The 18,291-nt window shown below is 43.1% G+C and overlaps 1 protein-coding gene across 11 annotated transcripts in view; it reads right to left on the reverse strand.

Annotated features, from left to right (window-relative positions):
• The window catches only part of LOC120429283 (afadin), a 154,538-nt gene that overhangs the window by 21,630 nt on the left and 114,617 nt on the right, over positions 1-18,291 (reverse strand). For 6 of the 11 annotated variants that reach the window (XM_039594507.2, XM_039594504.2, XM_039594505.2 and 3 more), the window contains 6 exons: positions 9,893-10,014; positions 9,147-9,599; positions 5,997-6,203; positions 5,472-5,937; positions 4,423-4,947; positions 3,985-4,354 (listed from right to left, as the gene is read on the reverse strand). In XM_039594507.2, the coding sequence (XP_039450441.1) occupies positions 3,985-4,354; positions 4,423-4,947; positions 5,472-5,937; positions 5,997-6,203; positions 9,147-9,599; positions 9,893-10,014 (2,143 nt within the window). Of the gene's footprint in view, positions 1-341; positions 1,416-3,065; positions 3,785-3,984; positions 4,355-4,422; positions 4,948-5,471; positions 5,938-5,996; positions 6,204-9,146; positions 9,600-9,892; positions 10,015-18,291 lie in introns of all 11 variants that reach the window. The other 5 variants (XR_008211847.1, XM_039594508.2, XM_039594506.2 and 2 more) reach the window with 5 other exon arrangements.

Here is an 18,291-nt window from a genome sequence, read left to right on the forward strand (position 1 = left end):
CTCAAACAATAACAGTGAACGTAGCTTGAATGTGCCATTCCGTTCAAAAGAAATAAAAAAAATACATTCAAGTGCAAGTGAAAACAGTTTCTGCAGGCCAATTTTAAATAATTTTTGCCAATTTCAAGTGTAAAAAGATAGAGGTAAGATTGCATGTTTCGAAAAATCTTAACCATGTTTGCATGTGGCAATGCACGTGGGTGGGGAGAAGGGGAATGAAAATTACATGACACATATGTTGTAATGCTTTCAACGAGGGTTGAGATTTTAAGACAACTTTGAACACACTGAACAACATTGAGAAAGAAAAAAAAATCAGCGGCAGCGTGCATCGCACTTACTTTGAAAAACAACAAATGAATTCTGGTATGAAACTTGTATACGGTAAATTGGTGTTTTTTTTTTTGCTTTCCGAATCGCATCGCATCCTCGCATTAAACATCAGTTATAAAACAGCTTTCGTTTCCGGCAACGAGCAGGTTACCTTTCAGCGGACTTCTACTACTGTTAACGCTGTGATGATGATTAGTGCCGGACGATTCCTTGAGCAATCTAATGTTCCGCAGCAATTTACAGTGGTCGTCGTCGCCGTTTGCCACACTGTTGATGTTGTAGTTATTGTTCGATTGCGACATCCTCCGCCTGGCCCTCGTCCTCGGCCAATCCTGTGGCGACGACGACGTTACAAAATTACTACACACGTACTCCCTAATGGCCTCCACGTGGCTCTGCCGGACAGCGTCGTCAATGTCCTCCTCCTCCTCCTCCGAATCCTCGTACTCCTCCTCCTCGCTGTAGTTATTACTATCATTATTGTTATTGTTACCACGCGTTGCGCTGCTATTGCTATAGTTGTTGTTGATGTTCTTATTAGTGTAACTGATGTTGCTATTGCTACTGCTGGCACTGGGTTTGACTTTACAAAATTTGAATATAGGTTCACTTGGTGATTTTTTGGTCCCCCTGGCGAGCCGACTCCGGAACGACGCCGTCGCCGACAACTCGTCGTCCTCGTCCTCATCCCCGAGGACACCTTCGTCGTCGTCGTCGGCCTCGCCATCGTTGGTGCCGCCGTTGGCATCCTGGTAATGATGGTGATAATGACTGGAATATTTGTCGTCCTCGTAGGTCGTCGTGCCGCCGTTGATGTCCTGTTGACTTCCAGGCCGAGCGTTGCCGGTGCCGGTGATGATGTCGAAACTGACCGTCTTACGGCAGGAAGAGTTGCTGCCCCGCCGGCTGCCCGGGTTTATCATGATGCTGGCAATGTTGCCAAGGGTTGTCGAATTTGCCACAGGGGTGGGTGCGGGTGGTGGTGGTGGCGGGGCGGCCACGTACGGTGGAGGCATTGGCGGTGGTGGCGCAGAAGGTCGCAGGTCCTCCTCGCTACTGCGGGTGGTGTAGAAACGAGTTTCCTGAAGGGTGGGAGTGTTTTGAGGGGTGGGGGGGAACAAGAGGGATGATTTGGTAGTAAAATTAGTGCGTGTTGGAACGGATTTCGTTTTTCGTTGGACGATGTCGTTAGGAAATCTTCCTGCGGTGAATGTGGTGTCTGCCATCAAATCAAAACATATAGAGGCCGATTCGATTGAGATTATCTACGTGATTATGCAGGATGATGTGGCACATGTGTTCTAATTTTTGATACTATACACATAACTTTAATATGATATTCAAACTTTTCAATCATTAATTGTAAGGAACTCAATAAAAATAACGTTTAAGAAAAACGTCGAATCAGGAGTTGTTTCTCTTAAATTTTAATGTGGAAACGCTTGGTGGGTCAGCACAACATTTGTCGTACCGTGCGTCTCCATAAATTTTTTGAAATACGTAATGTGTGTCTTTTTTGACGTTAACTTGTTTTTCTATCTATACTGCCTACTGAAAAATTCTAGTTGAAGAAGTTTTAGCTAAAGAAAACTAAACAGTCATTCACAGAAAACTTTAAACCAAATAATCGTTCAGTGTGATATGCATCTAGAGCAGTAGATTTGATCTTATCTATGTTTGGCATTTTTAGAATTTTGACCTGTAATTTTTCATTGCGGTAAGATTGTGTTTAGTTATGAAATCTACCATAATCAATTGCGACATAATAGCGCACGTCGCTTTTTGACGTTCCGAGAAAAAAATGCGTTTTAATGTTTGACCTTGAAAAATCTCTAGAGCACGCAATGTAAACAACAACAAACACGCTTTGTTAGGCTGTCCGTTCTGAGCATTGTCCCGAAGTTTGGTTGAATTTGGTTGCTGGAGTCCCAAGTTATATCTAAAAATGTTTACAGCGGTCGGGCATGTACGTGTGTCAATCTGGTTCTGACTAAATTCCCGTTCGCTAGTTGTCGCAATTGCAGCAATTTTAAGGGGTAGTCAAGATAGCATGACAAGATCGAAACTTCTTCCATATGAAAATTGACATCAATGCACAGAATTATTGCCGGGTTTGGATAGGATTGAAATCGAATTTTGAAGATCTGTGAAGATCAAAAATGAGGCATTTAGAGCTGAACAAAATAGCGTTTTTAACATAATTTGGCCCATAATCGACGTGCGACAAGATAGCACGATCAGAACGATTTCTAGAAGAACAAGTTTCATCGTAAAAGTGGTAAATAAAACTAATGATATCAATGTTTAACATAGGTGGGACAAACTTGTCTTGCGTTTTCTCATTATTATTATTTTGCTTTGTAAATTTGATGATGCAGATATTTATGAAAATTAAAAGCCAAACAAAGAAAAGGATAACCTCACTGCTCTAGAAAGACACTGCTTCAAACGGGAATCAACTGAAGAAAATCACATTTTCCTAAAATCCATTCACAATGTATCGTAGACAGTCTACAATGTCTATATGAACAACATTCGAAGTGTGAACTCCGCTAGTCGGTGTTGCCTCTAATTGCGAAAGCACCTGTTACACAGACAAAAAATGCTCATTAAACCGGCACAAATCGCAACGCCACCGCATTTTCCAAAACTCAAGAAAGACATCATCACTAAACGAAAACAAAAATAAAACTAGAAAGAGAACCTCGTCCCGCGCTCGAAACAATTCCTACCCTTTCCTCGTCGTCATCGTCGTCGATGAACGGAATATCGTCCAGGTTCACGTCCGCCACAAACGACAGGTTCGACTCGGTCGAGGGCCCCTCAATCCGGACCTCAAACACAGGCACGTGCGCAACCACCGGCGATTCCGGTTCTGGTTCGACACTTTCCTCGATTTTGATCATCTCCCGACTGCTGTTGTGGCTGCTCCCTCTGGAGTCGTAATCCTCGACGTAGATTGAGGGTGGCGTGTCGTAACGGGTGGGTTTGCTGAGAGTGGTGGGGGGTGGAATGCTAGGCATCGTTGGGATTCCGGTGCTACAGGCGGCCGCCAGCCCCCTTCCGATGCTGCCCAAACTATTGCTTCTGGTGCGATTGTAAAAACTGCTGTTCAGACTGACCGTTGACCGGCAGTCCCGATAGCGCGGGTCAAAGTGAATTTGCTGCAGCTGGTCGTTGGACAGAATGTCGTCATTGGACAGGGACACGCTGAACCGACGGCCCTGACTAATGTCCGGGTTGGACATCCGGCGGTACGCGTCGTGATACGAGAGGTACGGCGTCGAGGTAGTGTGCGTAATGACCGGCGTCAGCGGTTGCCGCAGCGAGCCTCGCCGAGACATGGACCGCGAGCTGCCGTGAAAGTTGAGACTTTCGTTCGACCGGCCAAAGTGGTACCGCTGGTTGCCGTCGTTGTCGTACACGTTGCAGTTGAACTCGTTTTCTATTTCTAGGTTATGTTTGTTTGTTAGTAGTTGGCAAAGCATGCAAAGTTAGCGATTGTAACAAAAATGGAAACCATTTTACCGTTTTTTGTTGATGACCATACATTTACAAGCAGCATGGGAATGTTTAGCAAATGTTACCCTGTTAGTATTACAACTCTAGCTCGTGCGAATACGTGGCGTTCCGCCAACAACAAGTACTTACCGCGCTGGATAACCGGACTGGGCTGCTGCAGCAGGGTGGCCAACCCATGGTAGATTGCACCCTGTTTGGCCACCTTCAGCGTCACGACGGGCCCCGTTCGCACGAGATGATCCGCCGCCCGTTCCTGGGTGATTCCGATCAAGCTTTGACCGTCAACCTCCAGCAGTTGATCGCCGGCTTGCAACCGACCGTCAAGGTCAGCCGCTCCTCCCGTCACCACCGACTTGATGTAGATTCCCAACCGCTCCTGGCCGGCACCTTTCGCGGCCACAATCGACAGACCCATGCCGTTGGCGTTTTTGTGCAGTTTGATGAGCTGAATCTCCGGCTGGGGCAACTTGCTGGACATGACGCTCGGTGAGCGACCCTGCTGTTGTTTTGAAGATTTTTTTTTTTTTTTGATTTAAAGACTACAAATATTAACACTAGTTGACTCACGTTAAACTGATGCATGTAAACCGTCCACAGCCCAATGCTCGTAGGTTGCGACGCCAGCCGGCACATGTTGGCCATCTGGAACGGACTCAAAAAGTCCACCAACCCGGCGGGAATGCCCCGCACCACGTCACAGCTGAAGCCATCGTCCGGCAGCAGCAGCGCCAACGGCAACTCCGGCGATTCCTCTAACCGAATCTCCCGTCCGTCGGCCCTGCTCAGCTCGTCCGCCACGGATTCCGCCATCCGGACGGCGGTGTCAATCAGATTCCGCGGGATGGTCTCCTGCGACAGCAGAGCGCCCATTTGCAGCGAGTTGAGCCGGAAGCACGAGCAGGCCAGCTGCTGCACCTCGGTCACCGATGTTTTGGGCGCCTGCAGAAACTGCGCGCACTGGTTGATCTTGGCCAGGTGGCAATCGGCGGCCAGCTCTAGGCCCTGCTTTTCGGCCCACAGCTCCAGCAGGGAGAGGCGTTCGGTTAGTGCCCGGCCCCACGCACTGGTGCACATGTGTGATGTCGTGACGAACTGAATATGAACAATTTTAATGTTTAAATCTTCAAGTCCTCAAGTCTTCAAGTTTTCAGTCTTCATGTCTTGAAGTCTCCTAGTCTTCAAATCTCCAAGACTTGAGGTCTCCAAGTCTCCAAGTCTCCACGTCTTCAAGTTTTCAAGTCTTCAAGTCTCCAAGTCTTCAAGTATTCAAATCTCCAATTCTTGAAGTCTCCAAGTCTTGAGGTCTCCAAGTCTTGAAGTATCCAAGTCTTCAAGTCTGGAGTTTTTTTTGAAAAGGTCCTATAAACAAAATTTTAAATTTTTGCTTTTTGGGTGTTTTTAGAACCGCCTTGAGTCAGGGGTATTCAAAAGCACCCAATAAGCAAAAAATGAAAATTTTGTTTGTTTTTTTTATTTTGATTTTTTTGAAAATTTTGTTTATAGGACCTTTTCAAAAAAAACTCCATAAGTCTCCAAATCTTCAAGCTCCAAATATTCAAGTCGTCAAGTCGTAATTTCTGTTTAAAAAAATAACTAATTTATAACTGAAATCTCACCTTGTTGAAGCAAACCACGTTGATGTAGTGAAACAGCTGCGAGAACAGCTGAATCGTGAGGGCCGCATTGACGCGGCACCTCCGCAGCAGCGCCATTGCCGAGCCCAGCACGGACAGCACCAGCCCGGCGGCCGAGTCGTGGTCGATGTTCTCCGACAGAAACTGGTTCAGCGTCTGCGACAGCTCCACGTGGAAGATCGACACCAGGTTGCGGAACGCTGTCTGGACGCTCTCGGCCAGCACCTCCTGGGCCTGGACGCTGAACGCCGAGATGTGCCGGTCGGACTTGAGGAAGTGCAAAAACTCGGAACTGTTGGCCATCCAAAAGGACAGAATTTTGGCATCGGTGTACTGCTCCTGAACGACGTTCTGGACCAGGTTGGCAACGTGATGAAGGAATACTGTTAACTTGTGGGCACGTTCGGTTGGCTGCAGGTCGGGACGGTAGTGGGTGGAGGCGCGGTATCTGTTCGAAAGAGGAAGCAATTACAATCTGTCCAAGCAACATCCGCATCCGCAACTTACCGGGCGCACAGGTAAAGCGTGTACACTGGGGCTAGCTTAAAGTTAGGTGAATTGACGTCGAGTTCGCTGATGACGGCCTGCAGGAACGACTCCTGGTGCTGCTCGGGAAACTCCAGCACCGCCGGCAGGATCGGTTCCTGGCCGCCGGGTTCGCTCGAGATGGAGGCGGCCGCGTGCGACGGCTGCAGCTTGGGGAATGTACTGGTCCTGGGGGGAAGGAGCAAGATCAGATATTGATTCCACCTCATACTGCAAATAAGTTGTTGAAGCATGAATGTCCCTGTCCTCACAAAAGAGGACGAGTTGTGCCGGCAAAGCCATCAGTCAAATTACATGTTTCGGCACAGTTCCACACAAACGCAAACGAAACGAGAGGCTAACACAAAAATCAATACTATTAAGCTTAATGATACGGTGTGAAGTAAAAAAAAAAAACGAGGAAAGGCAACGGCGACGACAAAGTACAGGTTGGTACTCAACATGTAATTAGAATAAACACGGTAGTGGAAAACCATGCGATTAGTAGTTCTGGGGACGTGTGTACAAATAATGAAAATGATACAACATTGTAAAGGCGTGATGTTAGACAATGGAAACAACAATGTTAAAAATACCCAGCGAAAAGTTTGACTTTTCACGCATAATTACAGAAAGGGAAAGCCCACAGGGCAACAAATTGGGAATCAATCATTTAAATCAAGCAACAAAAGAAAGGTTAAGGTTGCCCAAATCAACCAAAAGCGGAAGGTGAAATGTAGCCGAGATCCTTTTCCTTTCTCGTTAAGCCGGTTGGTCTGCCGGGACTTTTGAGAGTTTCCTCACAGATAAACAGATTTCGAATTAATAATTTTATAAAGAGATTTAAATCATTAGATTTTTAACATACCAAATTGGTTGAAAAATTCAAAGAGTTTCTTTTAAAATCTAATAATAAAGAGACCATCCATAATCCACGTGGACACTTTATTCCAAATCTCAGCAACCCCCCCTCCCCTTGTGGAAAATTGTCCATATCCAGGTTGTAAACGATTTAAATATCGAGGCGCGATAACGATAGCTCTATCGTTATTTTGATAATTCTATCGGCGATAATCTTATCGCCGATAACGGACGATAACTCATTTTCAAACTAATTCTAAAATCAACTTTATTCGACCATATCATGTAAAATTTTAAGAACAAGAATATATTTTTGAAAATGTACTAAGTTGCAAGCTATAAAAACTCAATATTGTTCACAAAATACCATTTTTTTTCTTCTAAAAAATGAGGAAGAGCCTCGTGGCGCGGTGGTTAGCGGCTTTGGCTGCCGATCCCTAAGTTGCTATGGGGTGCGGGTTCGATTCCCGCCTTATCCTCCTGGAGCTTTTCGTTCAATGGTTGTCCCGTTAATATTAGTATTCAGTCTGCAAAAGACGGTGTGATTGTCTTTTTTTTTAAATACTCAAATTTTCAAAATCATACCAAGCAAAATTTTGTATTCCTTTTAACTTTATAGTGTTTTTTTTATTTGGAAAATACTAAAAAAAAAAACGAAGTAGACTTTATAGCTGTCGGCCACCATTGCTAGTACCAACCACTAGTGTCTTCCTTTTTTTCTACAAGGACTTCGCCGCCCTGGGCTCCTAAGTGTATGAAAGTATGGCACGGAGCGACGGCGCCGAATACCCATATTTACTTAAAGAATTTTAGAGCGCCCGCCGCGGGATTCAAACCGGCGACCTCTGAATTGCGAATCCAGTGCGCGGTCAGATTGATCCACACGGGCGGGTGACTTTTCACAAAATACCGTATTTTTTCGAAAATTCTCAAATTTTCAAAATTTTCAATATGGGTATCAAACGAAGCGAAATTTGATGATCATTATATTATTTGAGTTTTTATTTGTTAAAATACTCAAATGTTCACAAAAAACGGAATTTTTCGAAAATACTAAAACTTTGATAATTGGCAATATGGGTCATAAACGATTTGGTCATATAAAAATGCAGAAATTTGTATAACCCAATCTCACCCCCAGACCCAATGTCACCCTTGATGACGGTACTAAAATTTCTATAGTTTGCAATATGGGTATTAAACGAAGCGTTTTTTTATGAAACATACAACATTTGTATGTGTGTATGAAGCACATAAAATTTCGCTTCGTTTGATACTTATATTGGATTTTTAGACAATTTGAATAATTTCGGATAAACACGGTATTTTGTGAAAATTTTAATATTAAAAAAAACTCAAAAACTGGGGAAAAGCATACACAATTTCGCTTTGTTTGATACACCCATATTGCAAATTATTAAAATTTAAATACTTTCGAAAAAATATGGTACTCTGTAAACAATTTTGAGTATTTATACTTTGAAAATTACTACGTTTCAAAAAAATATTCTTAGTAGGGGATTTAAATTAAAATAAGTGGAGTAAGAAGAAATATGTGTCCACGTTGTTTATGGATGGTCCTTAAGGTTGCTTACGCTGCCATTATTTAACGATATTTTCAAATTTCATTTGACGGTTCCGAATTTCACCATGCATTACATAATACAGAGATTTCCTGGACATATAAAAAAATACAGAATTTTTAAATTCCGTCTGGCATTTAAATTATCAAAAAACGTATGGTTTGGCTCTTTTCTGATGTTAGTTTCATATTCTTTTTTTTGCTGATATTTTTGGCCAGAACGCAGCTCCAAAGGATAGGGTTCAAGCTTGTTGATTCAGATTGTGATTTTTTAGAAGTATTGTTTTATAATCATCATCATAAATTGCATGGTTTTAAAACTCATTTCAAAATTAAATAAAATTTAAATACTTTGAAATAATTTCACAGAGTTTCTTCTGTTTATCTGTGCTTCACTGTGAGCAAACCGAGCAAACCTTCGATGTGAGGGGGAATAATATGGCATAAAAAAACGAAGGAAGGAGCACAATAAAATTAGCATAAATTGTTGATGCTAGCACGATGGACCCCAAAGGGCAGACACTACTACAAACTCACATAGAACAATACATAAAAAAATGAAAGAAAATGGCGTGAATGAAAAAGGATATTCCATCCCACACCCAACCCACTTAATGACGGTGTTTAGAGGAGAGTAAAGGAAGGGCTTCCGCGCGTAAAATTAAGGGGTGTGCGCGAGGCGCGTTTACCTGTCCTGGGCCGATCCGATCGATTTCAGGCTCGATATCGACTTGGTTTCCGTTTCGATGTTTCCGACGTCACCGTCGTTGCTGAACTCGGTGCCAGCGACCTGACTCTTGGCGTCATCGTTCAAGGCCACTCCGCCGGCGGTGGCTGCCACGTCGACCACGTCCAGGCTGGTCATCAGCAGGTTCTGCGTCTGGTGGATGTTGTGCGGCGGAAGAGCGGGTGGTCCACCCTGGTTGGCCATGGCCGGCGTCGGAGGTTGCGACGCGTTGTTTTGGATTTCGAACGAGGGTGGCTTCGTGATTTGCTGCTGGTCCAGTTGCAGTTTGGGGCCGTCGGCTGAATCCAAAAAACTGCCGCCCAGTTTTTGACTCGGCGCTGGTTGGACCGAGCTTACCGGACTTATGGGGCGACTTTCCTCCTCGTTCCAGGACGTTGGGGACGTAGGCGATCGACTACACGTGCGGGGGTGGTTTGGTTTGGTGGGGGGAGTTGTGGTGATGTGGACATGATGTCGGACGGACGGATGATGAACATAAAAATATAAAATGGTGCACAAACGAACGAAATAAGTTACAAACTAAAGCACATATATTGACAAAATAAAAAATGAAATAAACTGATAAAAAAAGCAAAACAATTCTGTTTCGATATGCCGAGCAAGCTTGTTAACACAATCAACGACATTGAAAGCGAACTTTTGCTAGCAGTAGTGGTCATTGGGGAAGCTCGTTTCTAGAACACTTACCTTTCATACAGACAGGCCGAATCAAGCTGCGACTGGGACAGGGCCAGGTTGTACCGCCCGTCCGAGGGGGAGTCCACGAAGCGGTAGGACGCCACCCGGCCAAACATCACGACCGAGCCGTTCTGAAAGTTAACAGAAAGTCGAAGTTGATTGGATTAGAATTGGATTTTAATCGTCGGCGAGTTGGGAAAGTATTTGGTAAGGTTTCGCAAGCATGTTTTTCCACCCAAAATGCTTTCATTGTTGAACACAAATTTGCTATTGCATAACATGGATCGACATGTCGCTTTTCCTGATTGTTTGCTTACTTTATAGTATTGCCATCTTTTCTGAAATTTAAAATAAATATAAAAAAATGTCCCATAATCTAACACGATCCCCCTTACTTAACAGCCTATTAACAGCACAAATCACCTCCCTGTATTAACGACGCCCTCTACTAAAACAAGATATTCCTGTCAATTCTTACACGCCATAAATCTGGCTTTACGGCAAACAAAAAGGTAGCTCTACGACTTTCCAAACAGCTCCATCAAGAGTCGCGCAATAAATTTCCACCCTCAGAATATCCAGCAAAAAAAAAAAAACCCCTGGTCTTAAAGCAAACAACAATACGCACATCCCCCGGCCTATTGGGGCTGGTTGCGTGAAGCGTAATATCCGTGTCACGAGAATCCGCCGGAATCATCAAAAGGGATCATCCTCTATTTTCGTCTTTTCATTATTTTCGTCTTTTTAGACCAGCGACTTTCGAAATCAAGAGTTTTTTTATAGACGTTGAAGAAATACCAACCATAACCTTTGCCAAAAAGTGTGCTCTATTCGCACGCCGATGACACCTTGCCGCTTGTTGCCCCCGTCAGGGGTAAATGGAGCGTACGAATCTGCTTCCCATCTTCCGGCCACCCCAGAACACATCGAAGAATGAAGTGGTTGAATATTTTATAAGAACCTATTTGCTGCCAACCACACCACAATAACAGCGCCGTTTAAAGCTAAAATTGGCACGGATCGTATGGCCCATCAAGAGTGGGATTTATGGAGATCCGTGATTTTAAAGGTCCTGTGTTTTTCGCGGAAAAGCACTTGGCACCGTTTTGGGGAGCAATTTATGGGGTTGATTGAGTTTGCTTTCATGGATAAGGGAGATGGTGTAATGAGATAAATGTGTGCTATGATATTGTCACTTATATGACTCACAATGATGCCGCAGTAAAAATCATATCATGGGGCAAAATTATTGAAGGGCTGAGTGTCAGCCAATTATGGAGTATTTGATACCGTTGGGTTAATGATCCCATTAAATGATCGAGAAAAAAAAGATAGGAAGAGCAAGAGGGAGCTGTTTCCTATCCCTCACTTGCTTCAGACCAAAATCCAGGAAAGAGCTGTCAGAACAAAGCGTAAAAAATAAACAATCTTGGTCAAATCAGGCAAAGCTAATTTGAAACAACATTATTTTATTCAATATCAATAAGCTAGGACTCCAAAGATGGCATTGTAGGTATATAAAATATTGCTTATTGCGAGATAAAATCACGTTTCTCCTTCGCTGTGAGTGACAGGAGATTATTGCCGCCTTATTACCACAGTGTAAAAATCAGCAAGTTTTTTTCAATTCAATTAGTTTTTATTAGTAAATAATCAATTCACAATTGTAAATCTTATAACCTAATAGAGTTTTGGAGTACCTTTCAACTATGATTTGTACTATAGTTCATTTTGATGTAATTGGATATTTTAACAATGGATTTGCCAACAGAAGGAAAAATTATTTTAAAAAAACCGTCTAAATTTGCTAAGGAAAAGGATAGAGATAGAAAAGCTTAAAACTAGATCACAGTTTGTTTTGTCTTTTGACGTCGAAAAACTTCGCTGCACAAGGCAGCTTATCCGTTGTAGATATACTTCATCATAAGCTCACTCAGAGCTTGGAATTGTTCTGCCTTGTTCCGGCAGGCACGAAAGCGCGTGAGCATCTCTCCAGCAAGAGCGAAAAACTCGGGAAGCGTGAAGAGATCATCTCCGGTAACGTCTGCTTGTCCCGGTGAAGTACCGCTCCCAGAAGCGGCTACTCTAGCGTATGAACCTCCCCAACCGGGAGGGAACGCTGGGTTGGTCGATGGAACCGCTCCGCCGCCAGCTGCTGCAGCGTTCGTGCTCGAAGTCTTTGGAGGTTGGCGGGACGCTGGCGCTTTCTTCTTCTTGTCCTGCTCCTCGAGGTACTTTTTCCGCGTGGCACAGCCACGGAAATTCGCCGTGTGGTTGCCACCACAGTTCGCGCACTTGACGCGCGCTTTGTGCTGCTGGGCGTTTTCCCCCAGCTGGTCTTTCCGCGGAAGATTGCACCTTTCGGTGAAGTGGGTCTCACCGCACTTTACGCACCGGGGCGGAAGATTACAGTTTCTTGAACCGTGTCCGAATTTTTGACAGCGGTGGCATTGCGCTGCGTCGGTCGGATTCTTCGTGTAGAATCGCCACGTCACGAAGAAGCCGTCCAGTGCTTTGATCCGCCGAAGGTCCTGGATTTTGACCGACCCACGATCGAAGTACAGGAGGTACAATGTGTACGTACCTGTCACCGTTGTCGATTTCGAGAGCACCTTAACCTCTCGAGGCTTAACCTTGACGCCCGACAGGTGTTCTTCCAGGTCGGAGATCGGGCGGTCCGGATATCCCTGAAGGACGATCTTCACTGGGACCTTCTCTGCTGGGTCAAATGTGAAGAAATTGAAGTTTCGCAACTTCAACTTCTTCACCACCAAGTCGAAATTCTGTTTTTTATGCGTAATCACTTGCACCGAAGTTTTACTAATTTTAAGACAATATTGGAGTCCCTCAAGCAACTCGTCAACATCGTCCGCCAACGTATCCAACAAGTATCCAAAACAAAAATTGGAGGTGGTCGTCGTTCCTTCGGAGAGTTACACTTTTTCTGCTTTCCTTGCTTGCGCGCAAGTTCATCATCGTCATCGTCGTCGCCAGCACTGCTGCTGTCACTGGCGGTGTTGTTTTCTTCTCCACTCAGCATCTCAAATTCGTTGCTGGTGGGAACGTTGGAAGTGGTTGTTGTCGTAGTGCTGGTGGACTGCTGCTGCTGCTGCTGGTCGGAAGTGCTTCCGGATGCCCGGGTCGATTGTCTCGTCCGTACTGGGGACTCACGTGGACGGTATGACACGTGTAAAAAAGAAGGATCGGTGACGTCACCGGGCACGCTCCCGTGCGCGATGGCGGTCGATGCGGCGTTGGTGTGTTTACCTTTCTGCACTCTGCCGGTAGATGAGCTTCGCGGGTTTTTCGAGGCCGCACTCGAACTGCCACGGCCACGGCCGGCCCTTGGCATGCTGGAGTAGCAAACTCGCGGGTAAACACTGTTAATTACGGCGAAAAAATCGAAAAGTTTGAGGAGCTCCGAACAGTTGACTGTTGCTGGCTGGTGTTGCCAGTCCCGATGCAAAAGTTATGCTCAAAATCAGCAAGTTGAACTGAAATTCTGCGTCGATTAGGCTGTCAACTTGGTTTGTTTTGAATATTTTCCAAAAAGTCAGCTGAAAACTCAAGGCAACCTTTGACAACAGCCAAAAAATTGTTCTGCGGATGTCATGCGGCTGTCATGCGACCATTATCTTGCGGTCGTATCACCGCGCGTGAACTCTAATTATTGACGCCCGCAGTAATATAAAATTGATTAGAATAATTTTTCAGGGTGTCAATTTTTGAACCATCTTTTTGATTTTTTTGTATGGAAAGTTGCCATCATTCTATGTGGATTTATATGTAAGAAGACTCACAAAAATTTCTGTCAAACAAAGAAAAACTAAAATCTAATAAATTGATTATTGTGGGAAGAATCGCTTTTCTTAAATTTATAGGATCTTTTTATATTGTTTATAAAAACCCTTCTACCCCCAAATTTTGAATTTTAAAAGAATAATTTAAAATCGACAATTTACAACTTTATTGTTTCGCAAAAAAAAAACACTAAATCACTAATTAAATTCTGTCTATTGGAGCGTATTAAGGGAAATATATCATACGTTTACACAGCAAAAGTGTTTTCTGAAGTCAATTTAAAAAATGTCGAGTTCCGTTATTAATTTATAAAGTTCAATATTAAATAGTATTATACTATTATAAGTGGTGTTTCCGAACCAAATCAAAAGACAAATGGAAATGAAGATGGGTAATTCTCCGCCAACTCACACAGCAGTTGCCCCGACCCCTCTTCGATTTGCGTGAAACTTTGTCCAAAGGGGTAACTTTTGTCCCTGATCACGAATCCGAGGTCCGTTTTTTGATATCTCGTGACGGAGGGGCGGTACGACCCCTTCCATTTTTGAACATGCGAAAAAGAGGTGTTTTTCAATAATTTGCAGCCTGAAACGGTGATGAGATAGAAATTTGGTGTCAAAGGGACTTTTATGTAAAATTAGACGCCCGATTTGATGGCGTACTCAGAATTCCGAAAAAAACGTATTTTTCATCGAAAAAAACACTAAAAAAGTTTTAAAAATTCTCCCATTTTCCGTTACTCGACTGTTAAAAAATTTTGGAACATGTCATTTTATGGGAAATTTAATGTACTTTTCGAATCTACATTGACCCAGAAGGGTCATTTTCCATTTAGAACAAAATTTTTCATTTTAGAATTTCGTGTTTTTTCTAACTTTGCAGGGTTATTTTTTAGAGTGTAACAATGTTCTACAAAGTTGTAAAGCAGACAATTACAAAAAAAATGATATATAGACATAAGGGGTTTGCTTATAAACATCACGAGTTATTACGATTTTACGAAAAAAAGTTTGATGTAGATGTAGATTCAAAAAGTACATTAAATTTCCCATAAAATGACATGTTCCAAAAAATTTTACAGTCGAGTAAGTAATGGGAGAATTTTTAAAACTTTTTTAGTGTTTTTTTCGATGAAAAATACGTTTTTTCGGAATTCTGAGTACGCCATCAAATCGGGCGCCTAATTTTACATAAAAGTCCCTTTGACACCAAATTTCTATCTCATCACCGTTTCAGGCTGCAAATTATTGAAAAATACCTCTTTTTTCTCATGTTCAAAAATGGAAGGGGTCGTACCGCCCCTCCGTCACGAGATATCAAAAAACGGACCTCGGATTCGTGATCAGGGACAAAAGTTACCCCTTTGGACAAAGTTTCACGCAAATCGAAGAGGGGTCAGGGCAACTTTTCCCGATTTCGTGTGAGTTAGTCGAGAATTACCCAGATGTCCTTGACTCAAAATTAAACTTCCAAGTTTATCATGAAAATATCTAAGAAAACCATCTCCGAAATAGATACGTAAGAACCACATCGCCTGACATTCAATCTGATACATCAAGTCAACGCATATCCTTAAGATGACTTTTTCCCAACTCGTACGGGGAGCCCGTCCTCAGTCGGAACCATCCATCCGATACGACCCTTTCCGTTCCGTTTTCAATTACGTAACTTCTCTCAAGTTCTGCCGTTTTATAAATATTCCATGAGCCACACCACAGGGAAGCTGGCCAGCGACTGGGGAGCGCACAATTAAATTTACGATCTTTTAAAGATTGCCTCCACTTTCTCTACACTGTTTCACTTAACCAATTGGTCGGTCGTCCTGGTCCAGGTCAGGGTGTTCATGGCAGGCAAAAAGGCAAACCACCAACTAACGCTGCCCACACTAGCAAGAGCGACTAACTAACTGTGTTGAGCAAATCTTATATTCTTTATGCTTTGCACCTAATTTCAGTCCGCAAACTTTATTATGCTCGAACGTGAACTCCGCACCGAAGGGGGATGTTTATTTGATTTTGCTCCAAGAAAAAGGCGGTGCGAGGTTCGTCTCTTGAGTTCTGCAACTTTTGAGCAATGGCACCAGCATCAACCAGGAGCTGTAGTGATGGTGAAACGTGCTTGAAATATGTCGGCGATAGCAGAATGATATTACATCCCCACCCCCCCCTGGGAGGTTGCACTTTTGCTTACACAATCAGGAAATATCGTTGCCTCTCGGTATTGGATTCTGTTTCAACCAGCGAAAACGGTGTCGTCGCCTGCAAATGTGTCGCGAGATGCGAGTTTTTCCTTGGAAATGGGATCCTCTAAGTCGACGATGACGAGTGGTGTTTTGTTTGGAAAAATCGTTGGAAAGTTTCAAAATTTGATTGAAAATGTGATTTATGTGAAATTCCAAGGCGTATTTTCAAAACAACTCGAATTTATGCCACAAAATATTGTTTTTTTTTGCCTCAAACTAATACAAATTCACATAATATAAGTCCCTTGAGGTCTTCCGTTTACTGAGCGACAGTTACAAGTGACATCATACAGACAACAAATTTCAAATGCGAACATTTACACATAGCATAATTTACCATTCCCATTACACCCAAACAATTGACCTGGAAGATAACTTTCATACACAACCCGCTACCAAAGAGGGAGGGAAAAAAGTCCGAATAATTTCCCCATTTGTAAATGCTCTGATAGACAACTGATGGAGTCAACTTTGTCTCACTCGCATAGACAGAGACAAGTCATTCAGGATTACTAGGGCAAACACATTAGGGTGGTTCAATTGGTTGTTAAAAAAAAAATGGGCGCTTTATCTCCCAGTAGCAACATCATCCAAAATTTACCACCATCAGTCGCCACTTCGCCCAAGTAAAGAGAGCTTTTACAACGTAACGTAACGTAAACGCTAGAATCAGCATCCTTGAGCAAAGTGCCAAAAGGAGTAGGTAGTTAGAGTAGGAAGGAGGATCGGAATCACTTTAGCCCGTGAGCTAAATTTGTTCCGAAAGCTTTTAGATAAATACACATACCCACAAACACACACACACAACACCGAGTCAAGTTTGCCAACTCCCCCGAGCCGGCGACAAGTAGGAGAGGGCACACCTCTGTATTCTGTTAGAGTTTATCTTTTAAGGGGGTGACTTCTCTAGCACAGAAGCAGGCTCCGATGTAAGCGCTGTTGAGCTGTCACGTTGTCATCATCTGTTATTGTCAGTCAGTTATGGGAGGGATAGCTTTTTTTTGGAACGAGAAACCATTCATCTCCATCGAAAAGCTTGGAAGCTAAAATTTCAATGGAAACGCATGGTCGGTTAACTTTTTGTGATTTCGTCTGCTGTGTGCTATCTTGTGACATAGACCATTTTGGTCGAAAATGAGTAAATGATGACGATTTGCTATACTTAACAAACACAACAAGATGCTTTAACTCGATTTTGAGAACTCGCTTCCGTTTCCCGGATATAGCAATACACACTTGTGGCATAGACCAATTTATCATCAAAATGATCGTGCACACTTGTGACACGTCATACATGTTGTTGGAAAATGTGGAATTTTTTCTTGTTTTTTCACAAATTTATGTTGATACACACTTTCTAAAGGCATTGCAATCATTTGTTTTCGAATATATACTGATTAAGTCGGTTAAACTATTGATTTAAGCCAATTTTAGTTTTTATGGGAATTCTGTGAACACTTGTGACCAGCGATGGAATAATCATCATCAAAACGTCGTCGTGCTAACTTGTCGTACGTGCATTTTGGGCCAAATTGAGTTAAGAACGCCTTTTTGTGCAGCTCACAATGCCTCATCTTTTGACCTTCACAGATCCCCAAAATTCGATTTCAATCCTGAGATATTCAATGAAAACCAAATAAGCTCCGAAATTTTTTGTTACTTTTCATATGAAAGTAGTTTCAATCTTGTCGTGCTATCTTGTCACTCCCTGAAAATTGATGTAAGTGCGAAGACTGGCCAAAGGGATATCAGGTCAGAACGCGTTTGACGCACGTACAAGTTAGACTACCGTAAACATTTGTAATTATAACTCAGGACTCCAGCATCCAACTTCAACCAAACTTCGGGACAATGCACAGTATGGTCAGCCAAACAAAAAGTGTTTGTTATTGTTTACATTGCGTGCTTTCGTTTTGTTTATTCAAGGTCAAACATTAAAACGCGTTTTTCTCGGAACGTCAAAATGGCGGGTGCGACAAGATAGCACGACGACGTCGAAAAGAAAATCTCTGGACGTACATCAAGAGAAAAAGTCCGAAAGGAGCATAGCTCTCCTCTCTCGCGCACGAAAGATCGGTAAAAATAATCTAAAAAATCATCATCTTGATTATTCGGCGGAACATCTTTTTCACCACTACACTTGCAAGTGTAACGTCACACGTCGAAAAATGACCTGACACATTTTGTAGATGGGCAATGTGTGTAAACAAAGTGAAATAAATATTATTAAGTGGTGCTGACAAGGAAATTCACAAAAAACCATCAGCAGATTGATTTTCTTGGAGAACTTCGGAAGCAATTTTCGTTTGCGTGATTTGCCTCCTCTCTCTTTCGCGGGTGAAGAAAGTTCGCAAGCGAAATTGAT

Source organism: Culex pipiens, chromosome 1 (genome assembly GCF_016801865.2).
Source record: "Culex pipiens pallens isolate TS chromosome 1, TS_CPP_V2, whole genome shotgun sequence".
Taxonomy (NCBI): Eukaryota; Metazoa; Arthropoda; class Insecta; order Diptera; family Culicidae; genus Culex; species Culex pipiens.